This window comes from Mesoplodon mirus (genome assembly GCF_964341445.2).
Source record: "Mesoplodon mirus genome assembly, chromosome: 18".
Classification (NCBI taxonomy): Eukaryota; Metazoa; Chordata; class Mammalia; order Artiodactyla; family Ziphiidae; genus Mesoplodon; species Mesoplodon mirus.
In genome coordinates, this window is record NC_138994.1 from 15,779,103 (window position 1) to 15,798,928 (window position 19,826).

Genomic DNA, 19,826 nt, shown 5'->3' on the forward strand with positions numbered 1-19,826 from the left:
CCTTCCTTTAATTTTTCTTTCAGCGAGCACGTTACTTTTATCATCAGGGAACTGGCATGAACTTTACCCGGTCTGGGCACAAGCAGCCCTCCTCTGTGCACAGACAGGAACAATCGCAGGGCGTCTTCCTGGACGTTGTTTGGGGGTCGCAAAGTCACCCGCGTGTCGCCAAAGCAAAGCAGGCCCAGAGCAGGGATTCTGCCTGTGGGTCTTCAAGGGCCCTTGGAGCTCACACAAGGGCCCTAGCTCAGGGTCTGGGTGCGGGATGTGGCCCTGAATGAGCAGCCCCCGCCTCGGTGCAGGTCCTCAAGTCTCTGAACAAGACCTATCAGAACCTGCAGAGGAAGCCGGTCTCTGTGGACCTGGACCCCAAGGCCGTCACCTGTGACGAGCTCTTCGGCATCATCAACCCGGTGACCAGGGAGTGGAAAGATGGTAATGCAGACGGCATCCCCGGCAGGGCCGAGAGGGCGAGGGCTCGGAGCAGGCGTCCCAGGCCTGGGTCCACGGCGGGCCCGCTTTGCCGTGGCCGCTCGGCCGGCCTCTGTGCAGTGAGCACGTGGCTGAGCCCCCGAGGGAGGCCCTCAGCAGGTCCAGCTGTGGTGAGGGGGCCCACACGTATGCGTGGTGCACAATGATGGTGCTTGCGGAGAGCAGGAAGACCACAGAGGGGGGCTGCTTCACTCTCCTGGGCAGGAGGAACCGGGGGAGCCATGGACACCGGAGCATCAGCACACCTGCCTCAAGCAGGGCTGAGGGGAGACGGGCCCCCACCCCATGGTCCACAGGAGGAGAGTCCTGAAGTGCAGGCTGGAGCCTCGGGTGCTGGGAATGGTGTTTCTCTGGGGAAGGGCCTTGATGAGATCTGTGCTTTATATAAAAAAAAAAAAAAAACGACTCGGGACATTGGAGAAAGGACAGGTGAGGGGCTAGGGGAGATGGGGGGCCCCAAGGGTGGTCCAGGCAGAGGAAGGGGCACTGGAGGGGTTGGAAGAGGCGGGTGTGTACTGCTTACCACGGACCATCCCCACCCCCGCCCCACCCAAGCTTCCATGCATCCCCCTCCCGGGACAGGAAGCCGGGGAGGTTCTGCTCCAGTCTCCTCTCTGTGAGAGGACCCTGCCCGCCACATGCCCCTCTGCCCCTCTCCCTGCTTTCTTTTTGTGACTTGGCATCTATTTCCACACGTGTATCTTGCGTCATCACCCCCTCCACTGGGATGCTAGCTCTGTGGGGTGGGCAGGGGCTTCAGTTGTCCCCACGCCCCCTGCTCTGAGCCTGACTCTTTTTTTTCCCTGTTTTTTTTTAATTAATTTTATTTATTTTATTTTTGGTGGCGTTGAGTCTTCATTGCTGCGCGCGGGCTTTCTCTAGTTGCGGCGGGTGGGGGCTACTCTCCGTTGTGGTGCACGGGCTTCTCGTTGCGGTGGCTTCTGTTGTGGAGCATGGGCTCTAGAGCGTAGGCTCAGTAGTTGTGGCGCACGGGCTTAGTTGCTCCGCGGCATGTGGGATCCTCTCGGGCCAAGAATCGAACCCCTGTCCCCTGAATTGGCAGGCGGATTCTTATCCACTGCGCCACCAGGGAAGTCCCTGAGCCTGACTCTTTAAGACCACTCAGCAAACCTTTATTGAGTGAATGAATGAAAGAGGGAAGGGGTGAATGAAGGGGTACAGGGCGGGGCAGTGGCCTTCCACGTAGGGCTGTTGAATCTGAGAACTGGACCAGACTTGAGGGGGATGTCGGGGGGCAGAGGCAGGGGTAGAGTCACAAAGGTGGGTCCTCGGGGTCAGGAGAAGGGCAGGAAATGAGCCAGGTCCCCTCCAGTCTGAGGGCCTCCGCTGTCCCTCTGAAGTAGGGCACTGGCCACCTCTGAGAGAGAGGCCAGTGTTGGCCCAGAGGGGACAAGAGGGGGCGAGCTTGGTCTCAGCCCCTGTGGCCCCAGCGAGAGCCGCCCAGAGCTGGACCTGACAGAGCCCCACCACCCACAGGCCTCTTCTCCACCATCATGCGGGACCTGGCCAACATTCCTCACGACGGCCCCAAGTGGATCGTCCTGGATGGGGACATAGACCCCATGTGGATCGAGTCCCTCAACACCGTCATGGATGACAACAAGGTACAAGGGACCCCTGGATCCCAGAGCTGACCCCCCAAGAAAGGCAGTAACGTCAGGGAGGGGAGCATATGGGACATGCCACATGTCTCGCCTGCCGCACTCAGCAGACAGGACCCGCTGTGCGTAGGGACTCAGGAGGGGGCCTGCCTGGAGTTCTACACAAAGCGTTATGGACGAGGGAAAGCCCCCCTCCCCCATCACAAGACGCATTCCTCGCAGGATGCAGGCCCGCGTGCACCCGGCTCACCTGCTTTTTGGCCGCAGAGTGGGCGAAGGATGCAGACGTAGTGTTCCTGTCTGACTGACGCGTGGCACGATGTCGGAGGGGTAGCTAATATCTTGGAAGGCGCGGACAGCGTTGAGAATTATCTAGAAGCAGCTTAAGAAAGTGATTCTCAATTGGGTGGAGGAGGGAACCCCAGAATTCCTGGGGAGGGGTCAGGGTCATGGTTTGAAAGGCAAATTTAGCCTCAGAGTGAAGTCCTACGTCATCCACGCACGTGTGGACGCTCTCCATGGCCCTGGGGTGGGAAGGGCCGGGGGGGCTGGCATCGAGTACGGCAGGGAGACGCTGGATTAGGGAAGCTGGTTGGTGGCTGGCGGGGATACGGGGAGTGTCCCCGACCTCCTCCTCTTCTGAGATGTGACCTGTGAAACCCTCAGGACGAGGGTGCTTTGGGGCTGAAACCCACAGGCCTGTGCCCCTCACTAGGTCCTCACCCTGGCCAGCAACGAGCGGATCCCCCTGAACCACACCATGCGGCTGGTGTTCGAGATCAGCCACCTGAGGACGGCCACACCGGCCACCGTCTCCAGAGCCGGCATTCTGTACATCAACCCGGCGGATCTAGGGTGGACCCCGTGAGTTGGGCTTTTGTTCTCCTGCTCCAAACTATGCAGAGAAAAAGGAGGGCGTTGGCATTTCAGAACTTCCTGTGTATGCATTCATTCATTCACTCACTCACTCGCTCATTCATACGATAAGTACCTTGTGCTGGGCCCTCCCCAGGCAGCAGCGTGGGGGCAATGAAAGGAGGTGGGACAGATGTGTGAATAAGTGATGTAATGCATGGAGACTCTGCATCACGGCAGCTAACGAAACAGAACTTTGTACCACATGCAGGGAACTCTGAGGAGGAGGGAGGGAGGGAGGGTCTGGGCCTGTTGTGGAGACAGGAAGTCTTCCTGGAGGAGCTGGAAGTTTGGGCTGATGCCTGACAGCAGAAGGAGCTTTCTGGGTGGACAGATAGGGGAAAGCATTCCAAGTAAGAACCAACATGTAAGGGGCATCAGGGCGCAAGTGTGAGCTTCCCAGGAACTGACGGTGGTCAGGTGTTCATGGATGGAGCGTGAAGCGCGAGGATGCTCTTGGCAGGAAGGGACTGACCCTGGACCAGCCTCCAGGGCCGGCACAGGGGCCCTTTCTGACGTGACGAGGAGAGCTCATGGCAGCAGATGACGGGTGGCCACTGGGGACAGGGGCGGAGCGATGGATGTGAGAAATGTTTGAAGGCTTGCCATTGATCCTGGAGGCATGTTTTTGTACTTGGACACATGGCTGGTAATTTATACGCCAGGACATCCTGCATGGTCTTGAGTAGAAACCCCAGTGCAACATTCTGGGACTGACAGGCTCAGGAGAAACACCTCGGCTGCATTCATTCAGTTGTCCACTTCATTCATTCATTCACTCAACCAGTGCTTTCTGCCACCTGCTGTGTGTCTGACCCTCGGATGCTCCGTGCTGGGGAAACTGGGTCTCCCGGAGAGATGTGGAGAGTGGTAAGAGATGTTGGGAGGAAGAAGAATCCTTGAAGGATTCGAGAAGGAACAGGTAGAAGGGAAACCAGGGAGGTGACACCCCACATAGCCAGGGAGGAAAAAAGCTTCAGGAGGGAAGCAGCGTCGAGAGGGTCGCGTCCGACGGTCAAGGAGCCGAGCGTAGAAAGTTGCCAGTGGATTTGGCAGCTGGGAGCTCACCATTAACTCAGGAAGAACAGCTTCCTGGCGCCACAGGGGCAGAAGCCAGATGGCAATTCACGGAGGAGGAATTGAGAGGAGGCCCTGGTGATGAGGGTCTTTCTGGAAATGTCTCATAGCAGCGGGGGCGAGATGAGCAGGCGTGGGTGTTTCCAGGCACAGGGAAGTGTGCCTGTGGGGAGAGGGGGGAGGTGGAGAGTTCACGCTCGGTGCGTCTGTGCATCGAGTGGGAAGTGAGACCGCCGTCTCCCGATGCAGCGAGGCCGGGGCTAGGCGGGTACACGAGCGCAGTGACCCTGCAGGGACAGAACCAGAACTGGCCTGACCCACAGGGGCCTGGGGGCTGCTGAGACCCAGCACCACTATGCCGCCTTGTCCAGCAACACCTGTCATCCTGCTTTGTTAGGGTCCTGTGGCCGCCATGACAAAGGACCACAAACCGGGCAGCTTCAAACAATGGAAGTTTTTTCTCTTCTGGTTCTGGAGGCCAGAAGTCTGAAATCAGGTGTTGGAAGGGCTGGTTCCTTCTGGAAGCTCTGAGGGGGAATCTCTTCTAGGGCTTCTCCCCTAGCTCCTGGTGTTGCTGGCAGTCCTTGGCTTGTAGACACGTCACCCGTCACACAGCCACATTTCTGAGTCTCACGTGGTCTCCCCCTGCACATGCCCCTTCAGCCAGGAGTGGTCTTGGGGCTCCAGAGGGATAACCAAGAGAGTGGGTGGCATCCTGGGGACCAGGAGGGGACCCGGGTTTTGCTGGAGAGAAGTGGAGAGGCTGAGAGCCTGCTCAGGCCCCCCCAACCCAGAGAAAGAGCAGCCCTCCAGCAGGGGCAGCCATGACTCAAGGCAGGGGTGGCTGAGCATATCCAGGAGGGGGAGGTGAAGCAAAGCTCCGGGGCCAGAGGGACCCCGTGGCCTCTGGGGACAGGGCAGGAGCCTGCAGGGAAGCCACTCGTCCTCCCGGGGTCTGGGTCTGGGTCGGCTTTTCAGATCAAAGCCAGCGCGCACATTTGCATGCACTGAATGTCTCTAGCAAGGCAAAATTTGAAATTTGATATATCCGCCTTCAAGACAGAAGGCAAATGCAGCAGTCTATTTATAGATTTGCAAATTGGTCTCCATTCTGAAGACCAACTGCATTTGGAATCCAGTTCTCAGCTGCGCTGTGTTTGCTTGTGGACGTAGAGTGTTTAAAGGTTTCCTCTGTTACCTAGTGAGCCCAGGGGCAACGGGGCAGAATTTTTGAGCCCTGGGTTCTCTGTTCTGCTAGGGGTGCAGCAATAGGCAGAGCTTCCAGAACGTGCGCTCACTTGCAGAAAGGCATGTCTGCTGGGGCTGCGGAGGGCAGGCAAGCTGCGTCGGGTAACGCGAGCTTCCTGCTTACGTTTTGGGCCTCCTAGAAAGGACGGCTCACTGAGCTCATCAGCCCGCAAGGGAGCCGGACGCTCTTTCTGCTTTTAGCAGGCACTTGTTTAGCACTGACCGTGGACCAGGCTCCCCTCTGTGAGCTTTAAAAATATCAGCCCAGGTAGTCCTTCAAATATGGGAGTGATTATCATCACTTCCATTTACGGATGAGAAACCTGAGACCCAGACGTGTTGAGTAACTTGCCCGAGGCCATGGCTGGCCACACTAGAGCCCATTCAAGCCAGGCAGTCGGGCTCTAGAATCCACACCCCTCACAGCCATGGTGGGCCACCTCTATACAACCCACTCCAGAGATGTATGTGTGCCAGACAACCCAACGTGGCTCCTCAGGAATGCCTGTTGTATTGGTTTGGACTCTTCCGTTGAATGTGTCAGTTGGCTCAATTCACCATGTATGCTTCAGGCATGGCTGGATCCAGGAGTCCAGCTAATGCAATGATGTGTCCCTGCTCCTCTCCTTTCCTTTCCCTTTTCTTCCCTTCCCATCCCCTCCCTCTCTCTCCCCCAGACGATGTTATGAAACTTCCCTCTCCTCTCCTCTTCTCCTATATCCAGCTCTACTGTCCTCATTATTATCTGCATTTGGGGGCAGGAAGGATGGCTCCCGTTTGTTCTAGGAGGTCAGCACCCCACCACTAGAATCCCAGGGAAAGAGCACACCTTCGTCAGATCCTCTTAAGGTCTGGGACTGGCCGCATCACCAGGCAGGAGTACCAGAATCACGTGGAAGCGTTGACCAAGCGGAGGGTCGCCAGGGGGCACCCAACTTGGTGGCCCAGTCCTCCAGCACCTCCCGTCTTCCCCAGGGTGGTGAGCAGCTGGATCGAGAGGCGCACGGTGCAGTCGGAAAAGGCCAACCTGATGATCCTCTTTGACAAGTACCTGCCCACCTGCCTGGACAAGCTTCGCGTCGGATTTAAGACGATCACTCCGGTGCCCGAGATCACGGTCATCCAGATGATCCTGCACCTGCTCGAGTGCCTCCTTACCGAGAAGAACGTACCACCCGACTCTGCCAAGGAGCTGTACGAGCTCTACTTCGTGTTCGCCTGCTTCTGGGCCTTCGGAGGGGCCATGTTCCAGGACCAGGTGAGCAGCCGGCCGCGACGGGTGCCTGGCCACCCAGACCCGGTCTCCTGGCATCGCTCTCAGCCGGGCCGTTTCTGTGCTTTATTTTGTTTCCCAACAGCTTGTAGATTATCGGGTCGAGTTCAGCCGATGGTGGATCAACGAATTTAAGACAATCAAGTTCCCCTCGCAGGGAACGATCTTTGACTACTACATAGATCCCGACACCAAAAAGTTCCTGCCGTGGACGGACAAGGTGCCCCGCTTCGAGCTGGACCCTGATGTCCCGCTGCAGGTAACTGCCCAGAGCGGTGACGATTTAGGAGCAGGACTCAGAGCCCCATCCCACTCGCTTCTCAATGGGATGTCCAGTTGCAAACGGTTTTCAACAATAGGACCTTTCAAGTAAGACTGGGGATTTGACAAACTGTCCAGGTCTGCAAGTTTGTTCGGAAGGTGGGAATTGGAGGCTCAGGTGTGTCTGGGGTTACAGCTCCTCCCTCTCTCCCCCCATCCTCCTGCCCCCTCCCCCAGGCCTCACTGGTACACACCACAGAAACCATCCGCATCCGCTACTTCTTGGACCTGCTCATGGAGAAGTCATGGCCAGTGATGCTGGTGGGGAACGCAGGGACGGGCAAATCAGTGCTGATGGGGGACAAGCTGGACAGCCTGAGCACAGACGACTACTCAGTGCAGGCCGTGCCCTTCAACTTCTACACGACCTCGGCTACGCTGCAGGGTGAGGCTGAGAACAAGCGTGGGTCCTCACAGCCCGGCCTCGACATACCCCATCACTCTCATCCGACGCGACTGCCCCCCAGTCCCACCCTGACGTTCCTCACCGCGCCTCCTTACTGCAGACCTGGGAGCTTGCCAGATGCCTCTCTACTTCCCACGCCCCCACCCACTGCTCCCTATGCCCAGAGCAGGGGGACGAGGGTGGCAGATCCCACAGGGAGCTCCCCTCATAACCAGTCTCAGGTGGCCCCGAGGTCGATGAGCACACGGTTCCTGTCTCCGTGCCTGGAGCCAGTGGTGCCCACCACCCTCTCCTTTACTCCTGAGGTGGCTGGAGTCCAACCCACCTGTCTTTGGTGCCCCAGGGCTACCCTTTGGGCCACCGCCTCTGAGATCTACCAGGCACCGTGGTAGTCACCCCATTCCCTTCTCTAGGTGTTCTCGAAAAGCCGCTGGAGAAGAAATCAGGGCGGAATTATGGGCCACCAGGCACCAAGAAGCTGGTCTACTTCATCGACGACATGAACATGCCTGAGGTGGACAAGTACGGGACAGTGGCCCCGCACACCCTCCTCCGGCAGCACATGGACCACAGGCACTGGTGAGTGTGTGTGTGTTGGGGGGGTTGCCACAGGGAGGATGCAGGGCTGGGACACAGGACCACGCTGATGGGGTCACAGGTCTGGGGAGCGGTGGGGGGGTCAAGGTCTCCTCCTCTCATACATTCCGCAAATACGCCCTGGGCATCTGCCAGGCCCCGGGCTAGCGGCTGTGGCCTGCAGTTCCATGGAGCAGGGACAGACAGGTACCCCTCCGATTGAAGTGTCCATATGGCAGAGGAGACAGAGGGGTGCAGTTCCAGGGTGAAGGGAGCAGTCACAGAGGACCCCAGCGGCTGGGTCAGAGACCCGGGATGGGAGGAGGCAGCTGGGAGCTCCATTACTGGCCTTAGTGTCAATACTTTGGCGGGAGATCATCTCGGGCACAGCAGATGCCATGGGCAGAGGGAGCGTGGCCCCTGGAGGGGGCCATAGGAGCCCAGCGTGGCTGGAGCATGAGAGCCAGAGGGAGAGGGTGCCCAGGGCAGGGGCGGCCAGACCCCAGGACTCATGGACCACTGGACAGAGAACACTTTCTCCCAAGGGCAACGGAAAACCGAGGGTGGCCTGTTTACATTTGCAATCTGGAAAGGTCAGAACATTCAGTGTGGTTAAAACAAGTATCACTTGAAAGAAGTGTGCCATGATGACCTGGCAAGTGGCCCAGGCCAAACCTGGGGGTTTTGAGACCAAAGGAACCCGAGAAATCTCATCAGGGCTCGTGAGGGGATGCGTGGAGCCTGCCTCTTACTGCCGAGAAATAGGGCACAGAGGGGATAAGTGGCCTGCTGGCGGTCACAGCCCTGATGAAAGGCCCAGCTGGAGGTCAAGCCCACATGTCTGACTCCATGGCTGGCCTTTCCCCATGACATGACACCGACTCCAGGGCTCACGGGCTGTAGGAACCCAGCAAGGACAGCAGTGAAGCCATGGGGGCTGTGGGCTGTGACGTGGAAACAGGGTGTTAGGGATGGCTCCCTGGGGAGGTGACAGAGCTGGGCCGGGGCGGGGCACACTTGAAGTGCAGCCCTGTGAGAGTTCTGTGAGGACATGGAAGTGGTGTGGGATGGCCAGGGCCCAGGACAGGTCTGGGGAGGGACAGGGCAGGAGGCCGAGGGCAAAGCAGGAGGGATGCGTGAGGACTGCCCGTGCCCCCACGGGAGGATCTGCTGGGAGGCCCAGGAGGGCCCAGGGGTGGCCCCTCACTCTCCCGGGCCCTGGTTGCATGCTCTTGAAATGGCTCACCAGGTCGTGCATCCGTGCAAAATTTACAAAACTAAGATGCATTGTACTCTTCTTTAAGAGGGCTCTAAGAGCTGTGAAGCTTCAGCCCTGGGTCCACACCTGCCCTTGAGTTTGTCCTGAAGAATCTCTCTAGGAGGGGGAGGCATAGTCAGATTTGGAAGATCCCTCTAGAATTTCAGATGAAGGGGCCCCACAAGCAACAGGGAAGGCTGGACTGTTCAGAGGCTCTGTCAGCAAGGGCAGAAAAACAGCAACACAGACCACCCCCTACCACATAGATCAGGCGGGCCCCACGTGGAGGGCAGACCCACAAGCCAAAGGAGAAACTGCCACGTTGGTGGAAGAAAGTGTGACCCGGGGAAAGGTGGGGAGTGGGAAGGACTTCTCAAACCTAGGTTTCAAAAGCACAGACCAGAAGGCCGAAGAATGGTTACTTTGACTTACCTGAAAACTGAGGAACATTGTTCACCAAGAGACACCATGGACAAGCACGGTGTGGAATTAACGGGAGAAATTACTTGCAATGCCTGACACTGGCAGTGGATTGCTATGTGGGGCATACAAGGAACCCCCACAAATCAACAAGGGTCAGCACCAACTCCTAACAGAAAACAAAACAATGGGGGGAAAAGCCAAAAGGTAAAAGGCACATGAAAGATGCACAAGCTCCTTATAGCCTTGGACCTCATCTGAGCCCCTGGAAGTGTCAGCAGTGCCCTGGCACCGAGGAAACTCTTCAACTTATTTGATCATCGTCACCATCACCATCCTTGATAATTAGAGTGATGATGGGGGCGGTGGTAAACATTTATGGAACCCTTGCTCTATTTCAGGTGCCCTTCTAAGTTTATTTTCATGCATTAGCTCCATTCATCCTCATAATGACCCATTGCACAGATAAGAACACTGAGGCACGGAGGGGTTAGCCAGCCTCCCCAGAGTCACGATGCTACTGAATGGAGGAGCTGGAACATAAACCCAGACCTGAACACTGAGCCACTCTGTTGCCTCCTGTTTCAAAATTTTTCTTAAGAGCATGAAGTACAACTGGCCATTTCACATGTCATTGTTATTTTGAGGTTTTTTTTTTTTTTTTAACCATATGCAGGGCAGTACTGGGGTGGGTGGGGAGCCGGGGGTGGCTCCTGGGGGCGGGCAGCAGGACTTTACGCTGGCCTTGCCCGCGCAGGTATGACCGACAGAAGCTGACACTGAAGGAAATCCATAACTGTCAGTACGTAGCGTGCATGAACCCCACTGCTGGATCCTTCACCATCGACCCCAGGCTTCAGGTAGGCAGGACCCAGACTCATCTCGGTCAGCTGCAGGAGCCCAAGGCTCGCTTTGGCAAATGAGAAGGAAAGCATTGATTTGGGATTGTGGGGCTGCGGGCTGGCATTCCCTGGAGGACGCCCCAGCCTTTCAGAAGATGTCAGGACATTCCCAGTGGGTGGGGGGGGGGGGTGTTGAGAGGCTAGTCAGCTCTCCCTGTGAGCCCATAGGGCTGCCAGACTTAGCAAATAAAAATACAGATGCCTGCTCAAATCTGAATTTCAGATAAACAGAAAATCATGCCCCATACGATGTTTGAGACATATCTGTACTAAAAAAAAAAAAATTTCCTATGTGAAATTCAGAGTTAACAGGAAATCCTGTACTCTATCTGCAACGCCACCCAGGCAGGACCTCACCTCTGAATTCCCTAAGCAGATGGAGACCTGGAATTTAAATCCAGGCTGCGCTATGAGGCACTCTTTGGCCTCCTCCAAGTTTTTTCTGGAGAGCATTACACGACTTTGGCTGTTTGAGATGTAATCAATATCTAAGGGGGCTTTACCTCACACATGGCATGAGGAGGGAACCTGTCCATTCTGACCATGCCCATGAGACATTTGGCCACCAGGAAGGTGGCCCTGCCCCAAGCTGGTCCCTACGAGCAGCCTGACGAGGGTCCCTGGTTGTTCCGGGCAGCGCCACTTCTGTGTGTTTGCCGTGAGCTTCCCGGGCCAGGAGGCTCTCATGAGCATCTACAGCACCATCCTGGCCCAGCACCTGGCCTATCGCTCGGTCCCCATGGTAGTCCAGAAGATGAGCAGCCATCTGGTGGCGTCCGCCCTGGGTAAGCTGACCTGCCTTGCCCCCTCTCCTGTCAGTGAGGCCCGCTGCTTTTTGGGGCTGACGGAGGCTTCATATTTTCCCCTGGTGAATGTTTTGTTTATACTTCCAAGTCAATATTTTTTTTTAACGATGCTGTTGAGGTATTGTGAAATCCAATTGCTTGAGGGGGAGGCAGAGGATAGGAAATTCAGTATACAGAAACAATTTACACATCAGTGGAGTAGCGAACTTCCTCCTTCCTCAGCTCTGCAGATTTCTTACTTAAATTGTCACCATCTCACAGTCCATTTGCTTTAGAAACTATAGCTTAAGCTTTGCACTTCCTGAGGCCATTAAGAGTGTGCAAGAATTGATGTGTCTTTTTCCTGGAACAGCCCTGCACCAGAAAGTGACATCAACGTTTCTGCCCACAGCCATTAAGTTTCATTATGTCTTCAACCTCAGGGACCTCTCCAGTATTTTCCAGGTACTGCTTTTAGCGCTATGTCATGTCACCTTATGGCCAAGGCCTGACCCACAGATGCTCTCCTCCTCTGCTGCTCTCAGGAGAGAAAGCAAAGTGATCTGTGGACTGATTACAGGGATGATGTTGATGATGATGGGGACTGTGGTGATAGTGATAATGATGGTGATGATGGTGACCATGGTGGTGATAATGGTGATGGTGATGATGATAATGGTAGTGATGGTGATGATGGTGGGGATATTGATAATGATGGTGATGGTGATGGTGATGGTGGTGGTGGTGGTGATGGTTGTAGTCTTGATGGTGATGGTGGTGGTGATGATGTTTCCTCTTATGTACTGACTGAGCTAGCTGATGGGTTTGGCCACTTACATCCCCATTTTCTCCTCTAAACAACATGTAACGCTCGTATATCCCCATTTTACAGATGGGAAGTCTAAGGCTCCCTCCACTTCGAGCGTCAGCTCAAATGTCGTGCCCTCAAGAGGCCCCTCCTCATCCCCCCACACTCTGTCTCACTGTCCCTGTTTATGTCACTCATAGCACACATCACAATGTGTAATTACCTTGTGATTTTGTCTGGTTACATCTCCCCACTAGAAGGCAAACTCCATGAAGGCAGGGTCAGTCCCATCATCACTGTGTCCCCAGAGCCCAGAATAAGGGCCTGGAAAAAAAGCACCTGTTGAACTTGCCAGGTCACTTGGTTAGTAAATGGCCAAGCCAGGACTGGGCCTGGGCAGGCTTGCCGCACAGCCCAAGCTCGCCGGCCACTCCATGGCCTCCCGTAGTCGGGCTTCTGCCTGATCAGCCCCCTTGTCCCTTTCCCCACCGTCCACCCCCTTAGAGGGGGCAGCCCTTAACCCTGTCTCGTGAGGAGAATCCCCCCACGTCTCTCAGGCCACAGACACAACCTCCAGCCTCCAGGATTTGCGCGGCCTTGGCAGTCTGTGGCTTCCTGGACCTCCAGTGGACACTGTACCACAGCCTAAAGGGTCATCCCCTGGGGAAGCGGCCACTTTCTCGTTTAATCCACACGCGGTGCTTGGCTTGCCTCCCGGACACAGCTAAGGATGCCGACCATCCCGCATCTGGGGCAGGGGCTCTTGTTCTCCACCACAGAGATCCTGAAAATCCCACTAGACCTTGTCCGCCTCTGGCTGCACGAAGCCGAACGTGTGTACGGCGACAGGATGGTAGATGAGAAGGACCAGGAGATGCTGTGCAGAGTGGCCATCGCTTCCACCAAGAAGTTCTTCGACGTACGTCAGGCCGCCATGTCCCCCTGCCAAGCCCAGGAAGGCTCCGAGGGGCAGAGTGTCGGGACCCTGTGGCAATCCCCACCCCACTGCGAGGGCCCTGGGCTGGGCATGGGAAGGACCACGTTGGGTCCCACGAGATGACTCTGCCACGTGGGTGTGGCCCGAGCGAGGAGAAGTGGAGCCCTCAACAGGTTAGGATGTGAAGACCTCCCTCCAGCCACTGGGCACAAACAGCTCTGCTGGGGTCCACGTGCTCCGCTGGTGTGTCCTGGGTTTTTGTGGTAGAATCATTTTTCTGGACTCTCCATTTATTCCCGATGTGGCAGGGACCAGGGGATTTTGCCCAGTGGTTTGCAGGGCCCCTGGTAGCAGCAGCGTGGGCCCCTGCAGACGTGGCCTGACATTCTGAGGCCGCCAGGCAAGGTGCTCGGGCTGCTGTTCGTGATGTGTGTGCCCGAGGCAGCGACAACAGGAGCATCTTGTCTCTGACGTCTAGGATCTTGGTGACGAGCTCTTATTTGCCAAACCCAATATCTACTGCCACTTTGCTCACGGGATCGGCGATCCCAAGTACCTGCCGGTGACTGACGTGGCTCCCCTGAGCAAGCTCCTGGTGGAAGTCTTGGACAGTTACAACGAGGTCAACGCAGTCATGAACCTGGTGAGCGGGGCTCAAGCAGGCAGCAGCGGGGTGGGGAGGGACGAGGGAGGTGTGTCTGCGCGGTGAGACGCCCGGGGTCTCTCTGGTCTGGTCTCTTCAGGTGCTGTTTGAGGATGCGGTGGCCCACATCTGCAGGATCAACCGCATCCTGGAGTCCCCACGGGGCAACGCCCTGCTGGTGGGGGTGGGCGGCAGCGGCAAGCAGAGCCTCTCCCGCCTGGCCGCGTACATCAGCGCGCTGGACGTGTTCCAGATCACCCTCAAGAAGGGCTACGGGATCCCAGACCTCAAGGTGAGATGTCGCCTTTCAATAAGCCGCCCTTCGGGAGGGGGAGTGGAGAAGAGTCTCCCCACTCCCGTTCCCCAAGCGAAGCATCCAGCGCAGAGAATGTGAAGGTCACCAGCAGGGTGTTTATCTTAGACGGTAAAGGCCAGGGACATATTCGGCCGGTGCCCACGGCCATGTGACGAAGGTAAAAGGAAGTGTGGGTTTCCAGTAGATTAGAGCCAGTAGAGAGTCACCTCAGATAACAGCGGCAAAGGGATTTGGTTCTCGTCTCTGGTCATCAAACCGTGCCACATCTTTCCCAGTTTTCCAGATTAAATAATTCAGAACCGGTACTCACTAGCTGTCTAACTACCTGCTCAGGGTTCTGGGAGGCTGCTTTTTTGTTTGTTTGTTTGTTTTTTGCGGTACGCGGGCCTCTCACCGCCGTGGCCTCTCCCGTTGCGGAGCACAGGCTCCGGACGCGCAGGCTCAGCGGCCATGGCTTATGGGCCCAGCCGCTCCACGGCACGTGGGATCTTCCCGGACCGGGGCACGAACCCGTGTCCCCTGCATCGGCAGGCGGACTCTCAACCACTGCGCTACCAGGGAACCCCCGAGGCTGCTTTTTTGAATTAATCAAATAAATATAAGCTTGACTCAGGTCTCCCATCCCCAAGATGTGCCGCCGAGGCTTTTTATTGATTTCTTTTTCCCGAAGATTTGCTCTCTCGGGGACCTGTGTGCTAGTCAAACACGATCAGTCTAGAGCTTACCATTGTTGTGTCCCGGATTAGAGCTGAAATTGATTGGACCACGTTAACACGGCTCATCTCTCTTTGCCTTGGTGTCCAGGCTGCTTCTGTGGGCCAGGACAGGGCCAGACCCAGGGGACCCTCCCCTCTGCTCACGGCTCCGAGGCAGTTGCTGGCCAGGTGGCCTTAGGGGGATGGCCTGGACCCCTGCCAGAGCCTGGCACCCTGGGACCTCAGCAGGAGGGGGTGGTCTGCGGGTAGAGGCCCCAGGAAGGACGATGGGGACGGTGAGCTAGTTCTCAGCGCTGCTCTCCCGACGATGCCAAGCAGGCTGTGCCAGGGACAGCGGCCTCCAGGTAGGCGTCCAGCTCGTCATTGCCCCCAGTGCGTTCTGCTCTTCCTATCAAAGGACTAGCCAGCTGGCTGTATTTTTAAAATCCCAGCCTTAAGGGAGAGGTCTCCCTAATGTAGGTTCTGCCAGACCCCGCCTCCTGAACTGAACCGGCGCGTCGTGGGTCTTAGCGGTGCTCAGCCAAGCCGAGCGAGTGGGTTTGCACTGACTCCCCGAGGGCACTCAGGGTGGTTAGAATCCTCGCATCTGGAGCTGTACAGTTGTACTGAGTTGTCTCCACTGGAGAAGTTTCTAGTCTGTTAGCTTCATCGTGTTGCTTTGTTTTCTTGATTGCATCATACTCTTTGCTCTGTCCTTGTGAGGATTTTGTTGGCCTCACTTTGGGGCCGACTGTGGCAGCTGCTGTTTCATCCCCTGGCATTAGCTGCAGCAACTCTGTGATGTTTCATCACAATTCATTGCTCCTACGCCCGTGATGAACTGGGTTTGTACTCCTCATTTGTTATCATTTATTAGGTATTTATTATTATATTTGTTATTTATTAAGTAGCTTCTGTGGATTCGGAAGTAAGGGCAGCCCTAAACGGGGCTGTAGGACCTTGCGTCAGACCTTGCGTCATATTAGGGGAAGCAGACTCCTGAGCAGTTATAAGATGTATTATTATTGTTCTAATGATAGTGTCACAGTAAGAAGTTAACAATGTATACGTTATTAGCGTAACAGATGCGTACGTGATGATGTAACATTATTATAAAGTCGTACCATAAGCCACGAGCACCCACTGGAGTTTGGAGACGCGGCGGGAAAAGGGTCAGGATCCAAACCCAAGGGCCATCGTGTGCCTCATGGAAAACCCTGGACTTGGTCCCAAGAAAACAAGATACTGTCAAGGTCATTTGCGCAGAGGAGGGGCAGGATCTGGTGGTGTTCTGGGACAGAGTGGAGGATGGCTTGAAGACAGCAGAGATCGCTCGGGGGTGACGGGTAGTGGGGTACCACAGGAGCCCCGGTGACCCCACGAAGGCTGCAACCAGGCAGTGCAACAAGAAGGGAGGAGGGAGAGACGGAGCGAGACCCTCGTCGTGGGCGAGCGCTCTGCCCTGCAATGACCGGAGGAATGGGACCTTAGCTGGACTCCCACCTGCTGGGTCCCCCGGCCAGGCAGTGGCATGCTTTTGACTTCTGTGAGCCCTCTTCTCGAGGCCCGAGTAGTAGCCCAGAGAGCTGGGCTGGACCCTCTGGAGAAATGCTTTAAGCTGAGTGAGGGGCCAGGCCCATGTCCCAGCAGCTTGGGCGGCCCCCTCGACCTTCAGCAAATGCTGACTGGGGAGGGGCAGGCGGGGCGAGCGCTTGCCTTCCTGCAGCCGGCAAGGCAGGAGGAGGAGGGCGCCCCTGGCCACACCTCTTCGACCCTCTTCCCTGAGACTCACCCCCAACCTGGGCTCCTGGTTCCTTCGTCTCTGCCGGCAATGACGACGGCTGCGAGGGGCCCCGGAAGTGTGTCCCGGCTAGAGAGGGGAGTGTGCACCCCGCTCTGTTACCGCCGGTCCCGAGATGCACCCAGACGCAGGCGGTCTTTAACATCCTCGGGTGCCGCTGTCCGGACCCGCTCCCTCCTCCTCGATGGTGAGTGAGGAGGGGACCCCCGGAGCTGAGCTCGTGGGGCTGACCGTGACGTTGGCAGCTGGAGCAATTACTGACACGATGTCTCCCTCGAGCAGACAGGAGCTGAGGACGGGGGGACTGGGTGGGGGGCGCAGGCGGCCAGGACTCCAGTGCGGAGAAACCAAGATAATGTGCGGCCTCATGGGCGTGGGCGTCGGAGGAACTGAGGGGACACCTGGCAGGAGACGGCCACGGCGCACTGGGACCTGTGGGGCGGGGACGTGCAGGAGAGGGCGGCAGGTGGAGATCTCGGCCCCTCAGCCTGAGCGCGTGGGGGTGGCAGAGTCCATGCCAGAGAGGTGCAGAGGCTGAGGAGAACGGGATCCCGGGGCAGGCAGGACGAGGACCGCGGGCCGGAGCAGCGGTCAGCAGGGACGGAGCAAGTGCCACAGCAGGAAGGCCAGAGAGGGCCGAGCTTCACGACAGTTGAGGCCGCAGAGGCTCCAGGCAGGACAGTGGGCTGCGGCCGAGGAGAGGCCCTGAGGTCTCGGCCGGAGGAGGTTCCCCTGGGGGTCCCAGGAGAGAGCCCGGGAGCAGAAGCCAAAGAGAAAGGGCAGCGGCCAGAAGGCGCGGCGAACCCCGATTCTCCAGGAGAGGGGCAAGCGGGATAGGGGGAAAAGCAGTGCTGCAGGCCCGGGGCCGCCACGCTGGCCCTCGGCCTTTAGGGACCATCGGTCTTTCCAGAACCTTCCGCTCTGACCTGGGTCCCTGCAGCAACTAGCTTCCCTCGCTCCAAGCAGATCCCTTGCCTCAGCCAGTCGAACCGGATTCAAAAGCTGAACCTGGTGGAACTTCGCGGCCCTTCCCAAATTCGTTCATTCCCAAACCACAGGAGGGAGGAACGCTCAGGGGTCAGCATGACAGCAGTGCCAGTTGAGCCCGCACCAGCCAGGAGCTGCCCTCTGTTGTGCAATCGCCACACTCGCCTCCCCCAGGACGACCGCCGGGCTCACGCACGCAGTGAAGCTCCCGCGTTTAGATACGTACGGCTGATTCTGGCGTTGTCGGCCCCCAGCCCACATCCATGATGGACTGTAAAATGGGAAGAGTGATGTGTCTCAACACCAAGGCCCCGCTGCCTCTCCAAGTAGGACCTGCCTTGGAGGCCATGCCCAAGGGCGCAACCAGGGCTCGGATCCCACCTGAGGCCTCTGCTCTCCCAGGCTCAGGGCTTCCCTTTGATTTGTTTTTTAAGCTTGTCCAAAAACCCTGGAATTTGGAGCTTGCCTTTTGACCCCAGTTATACCCCTGTCAACTCCAGCTGAGGGACCTTGGTGATGTTTCTCTCTGAACAGATGTCAGGGAGGTGTGCTGCTTCCAAAGGGCAGAAGAGAGCTACTCGGGATGCCTACAATGGACATTTTAAAGCCTTTAAAATAATTACAGAGGCTCTCAGGTCTTCTTTAAAAATTAGACAGTAAAGGGCTTCCCTGGTGGCACAGTGGTTGAGAGTCCGCCTGCCGATGCAGGGGACACGGGTTCGTGCCCTGGTCTGGGAGGACCCCACGTGCCACGGAGCGGCTGGGCCCGTGAGCCATGGCTGCTGAGCCTGCGCGTCCAGAGCCTGTGCTCCACAATGGGAGAGGCCACAACAGTGAGAGGCCCACGTACAGCAAAAAAAAATAAAAAATAAATTAGACAGTAAAGAAAAGCAAATCACCAAATCCCTGAAAATTCACATTCATACTTGGATGACACTGACAGACATTTTAATATATATTTACAAGTTATACATGTAAATTGGCATACTTTTCAAACATAGCAAGCTATTCATACTGCTCTGTAACATGCTTTTTTTTTTTTTTTACTATTCTCCTTCATTTATTCATCCAGAATTACCATGCAATTGTTTTGTCAAGTTATTTCTTTAAAACCTACTAGTAATGTGGTAGGAGTTATGAGAAGCAGAGGCAATACTTCGAGGCTTATTCATTCTTTCCAGCCTCCCCCTCCCAGCCTGTGGTGTATTTATTTGGGGCCTCTTCCAGGGTCTTCATTTAAGCTTTTTATTCCTTTTTTTGCGGTAAAGCGTACACAACACAAAATTTACCATTTTAACCACACCATTCAGTGGTATTAATACGTTCACATAATTGTGCCACCATCCCCACCATCCATCTCCAGAACTTTCTCATCTTCCCAAACAGAACTCTGTCCCCATGAAACACTAACTCCCCCTGCCCGCTCCCCACAGCCCCTGGCACCCACCATCCTATTTTCTGTCTCCATGAATCCGACTCTGCCAGGGACCTCGTATGAGTGGAATTGTACTCACATGAGGACAAGTCCTATTTGTCCTTTTGTGACTGGCTGATTTCACTCAGCATAATGTCTTCTAGGTTCCTCTGTGTTGTAGCACGGTCAGAATTTCCTTCCTTCTTAAGGCAGAATAATATCCCACTGTGTGAATGGACCCCATTGTGTTTATCCATCCATCCATTGAGGGACGCCTGGGTTGCTTCCACTTTGGACCTGTGGCGAGTAGAGCCGCCATAAGCCTGGCTGTCCTCCACTGAAGGCCCTGGGTCTCCATCTACGGACCCGGCCCATTTCTTATGGAGCTGATCTCTGGGTGCCCCCGTCTGGGTGGTGGTGGAAGATGCTCCTACACGAGCATCTTCTTGGCAAGACCTCTGAGGGTGTCCTCCTCGGGTCCAGCTCGACCTCGGTGCCCAGTACATCAAGTCAGCCGTGAAGAACGTTCCCTCGGTGTTCCTGATGACGGACTCCCAGGTGGCCGAGGAGCAGTTTCTGGTGCTGATCAATGACCTGCTGGCCTCGGGGGAGATCCCGGGGCTGTTTACAGATGATGAGGTGGAGAACATCATCTCCTCCATGCGGCCGCAAGTGAAGTCCCTGGGCCTGACGGACACTCGGGAGGCATGCTGGAAATTCTTCATTGAGAAAGTGCGCAGGCACCTGAAGGTAGGGGGTCCCGGGGACTGCCTAAGGGCTGGTTCTTCACTCGGCGGGGAGTTAGGGGCTGTTTCCGCAGAGGAAATGGAAAACTGTTAGGAGAGTATGGTGGGCCGCCTGATGGAGGTGTGGTGTTAGAAGAGCCTTGTGGCCGAAAGAAGTGATTTCTACGTGCACATCCCCGCCCCA

General features: G+C 56.4%; 1 protein-coding gene across 2 annotated transcripts in view; it reads left to right on the forward strand.

Annotated features, from left to right (window-relative positions):
• DNAH17 (dynein axonemal heavy chain 17) overlaps positions 1 to 19,826 on the forward strand; it is a gene marked incomplete at its 5' end in the record, with an annotated part of 111,651 nt that overhangs the window by 54,655 nt on the left and 37,170 nt on the right. For both annotated transcript variants that reach the window (XM_082602739.1, XM_082602740.1), the window contains 14 exons: positions 303 to 435; positions 1,990 to 2,117; positions 2,830 to 2,978; positions 6,330 to 6,612; positions 6,713 to 6,886; positions 7,126 to 7,333; positions 7,768 to 7,933; positions 10,366 to 10,468; positions 11,148 to 11,295; positions 11,669 to 11,760; positions 12,861 to 13,022; positions 13,519 to 13,683; positions 13,784 to 13,975; positions 19,380 to 19,646. In XM_082602739.1, the coding sequence (XP_082458865.1) occupies positions 303 to 435; positions 1,990 to 2,117; positions 2,830 to 2,978; positions 6,330 to 6,612; positions 6,713 to 6,886; positions 7,126 to 7,333; positions 7,768 to 7,933; positions 10,366 to 10,468; positions 11,148 to 11,295; positions 11,669 to 11,760; positions 12,861 to 13,022; positions 13,519 to 13,683; positions 13,784 to 13,975; positions 19,380 to 19,646 (2,370 nt within the window). The remainder of the gene's footprint in view (positions 1 to 302; positions 436 to 1,989; positions 2,118 to 2,829; positions 2,979 to 6,329; positions 6,613 to 6,712; positions 6,887 to 7,125; positions 7,334 to 7,767; positions 7,934 to 10,365; positions 10,469 to 11,147; positions 11,296 to 11,668; positions 11,761 to 12,860; positions 13,023 to 13,518; positions 13,684 to 13,783; positions 13,976 to 19,379; positions 19,647 to 19,826) is intronic.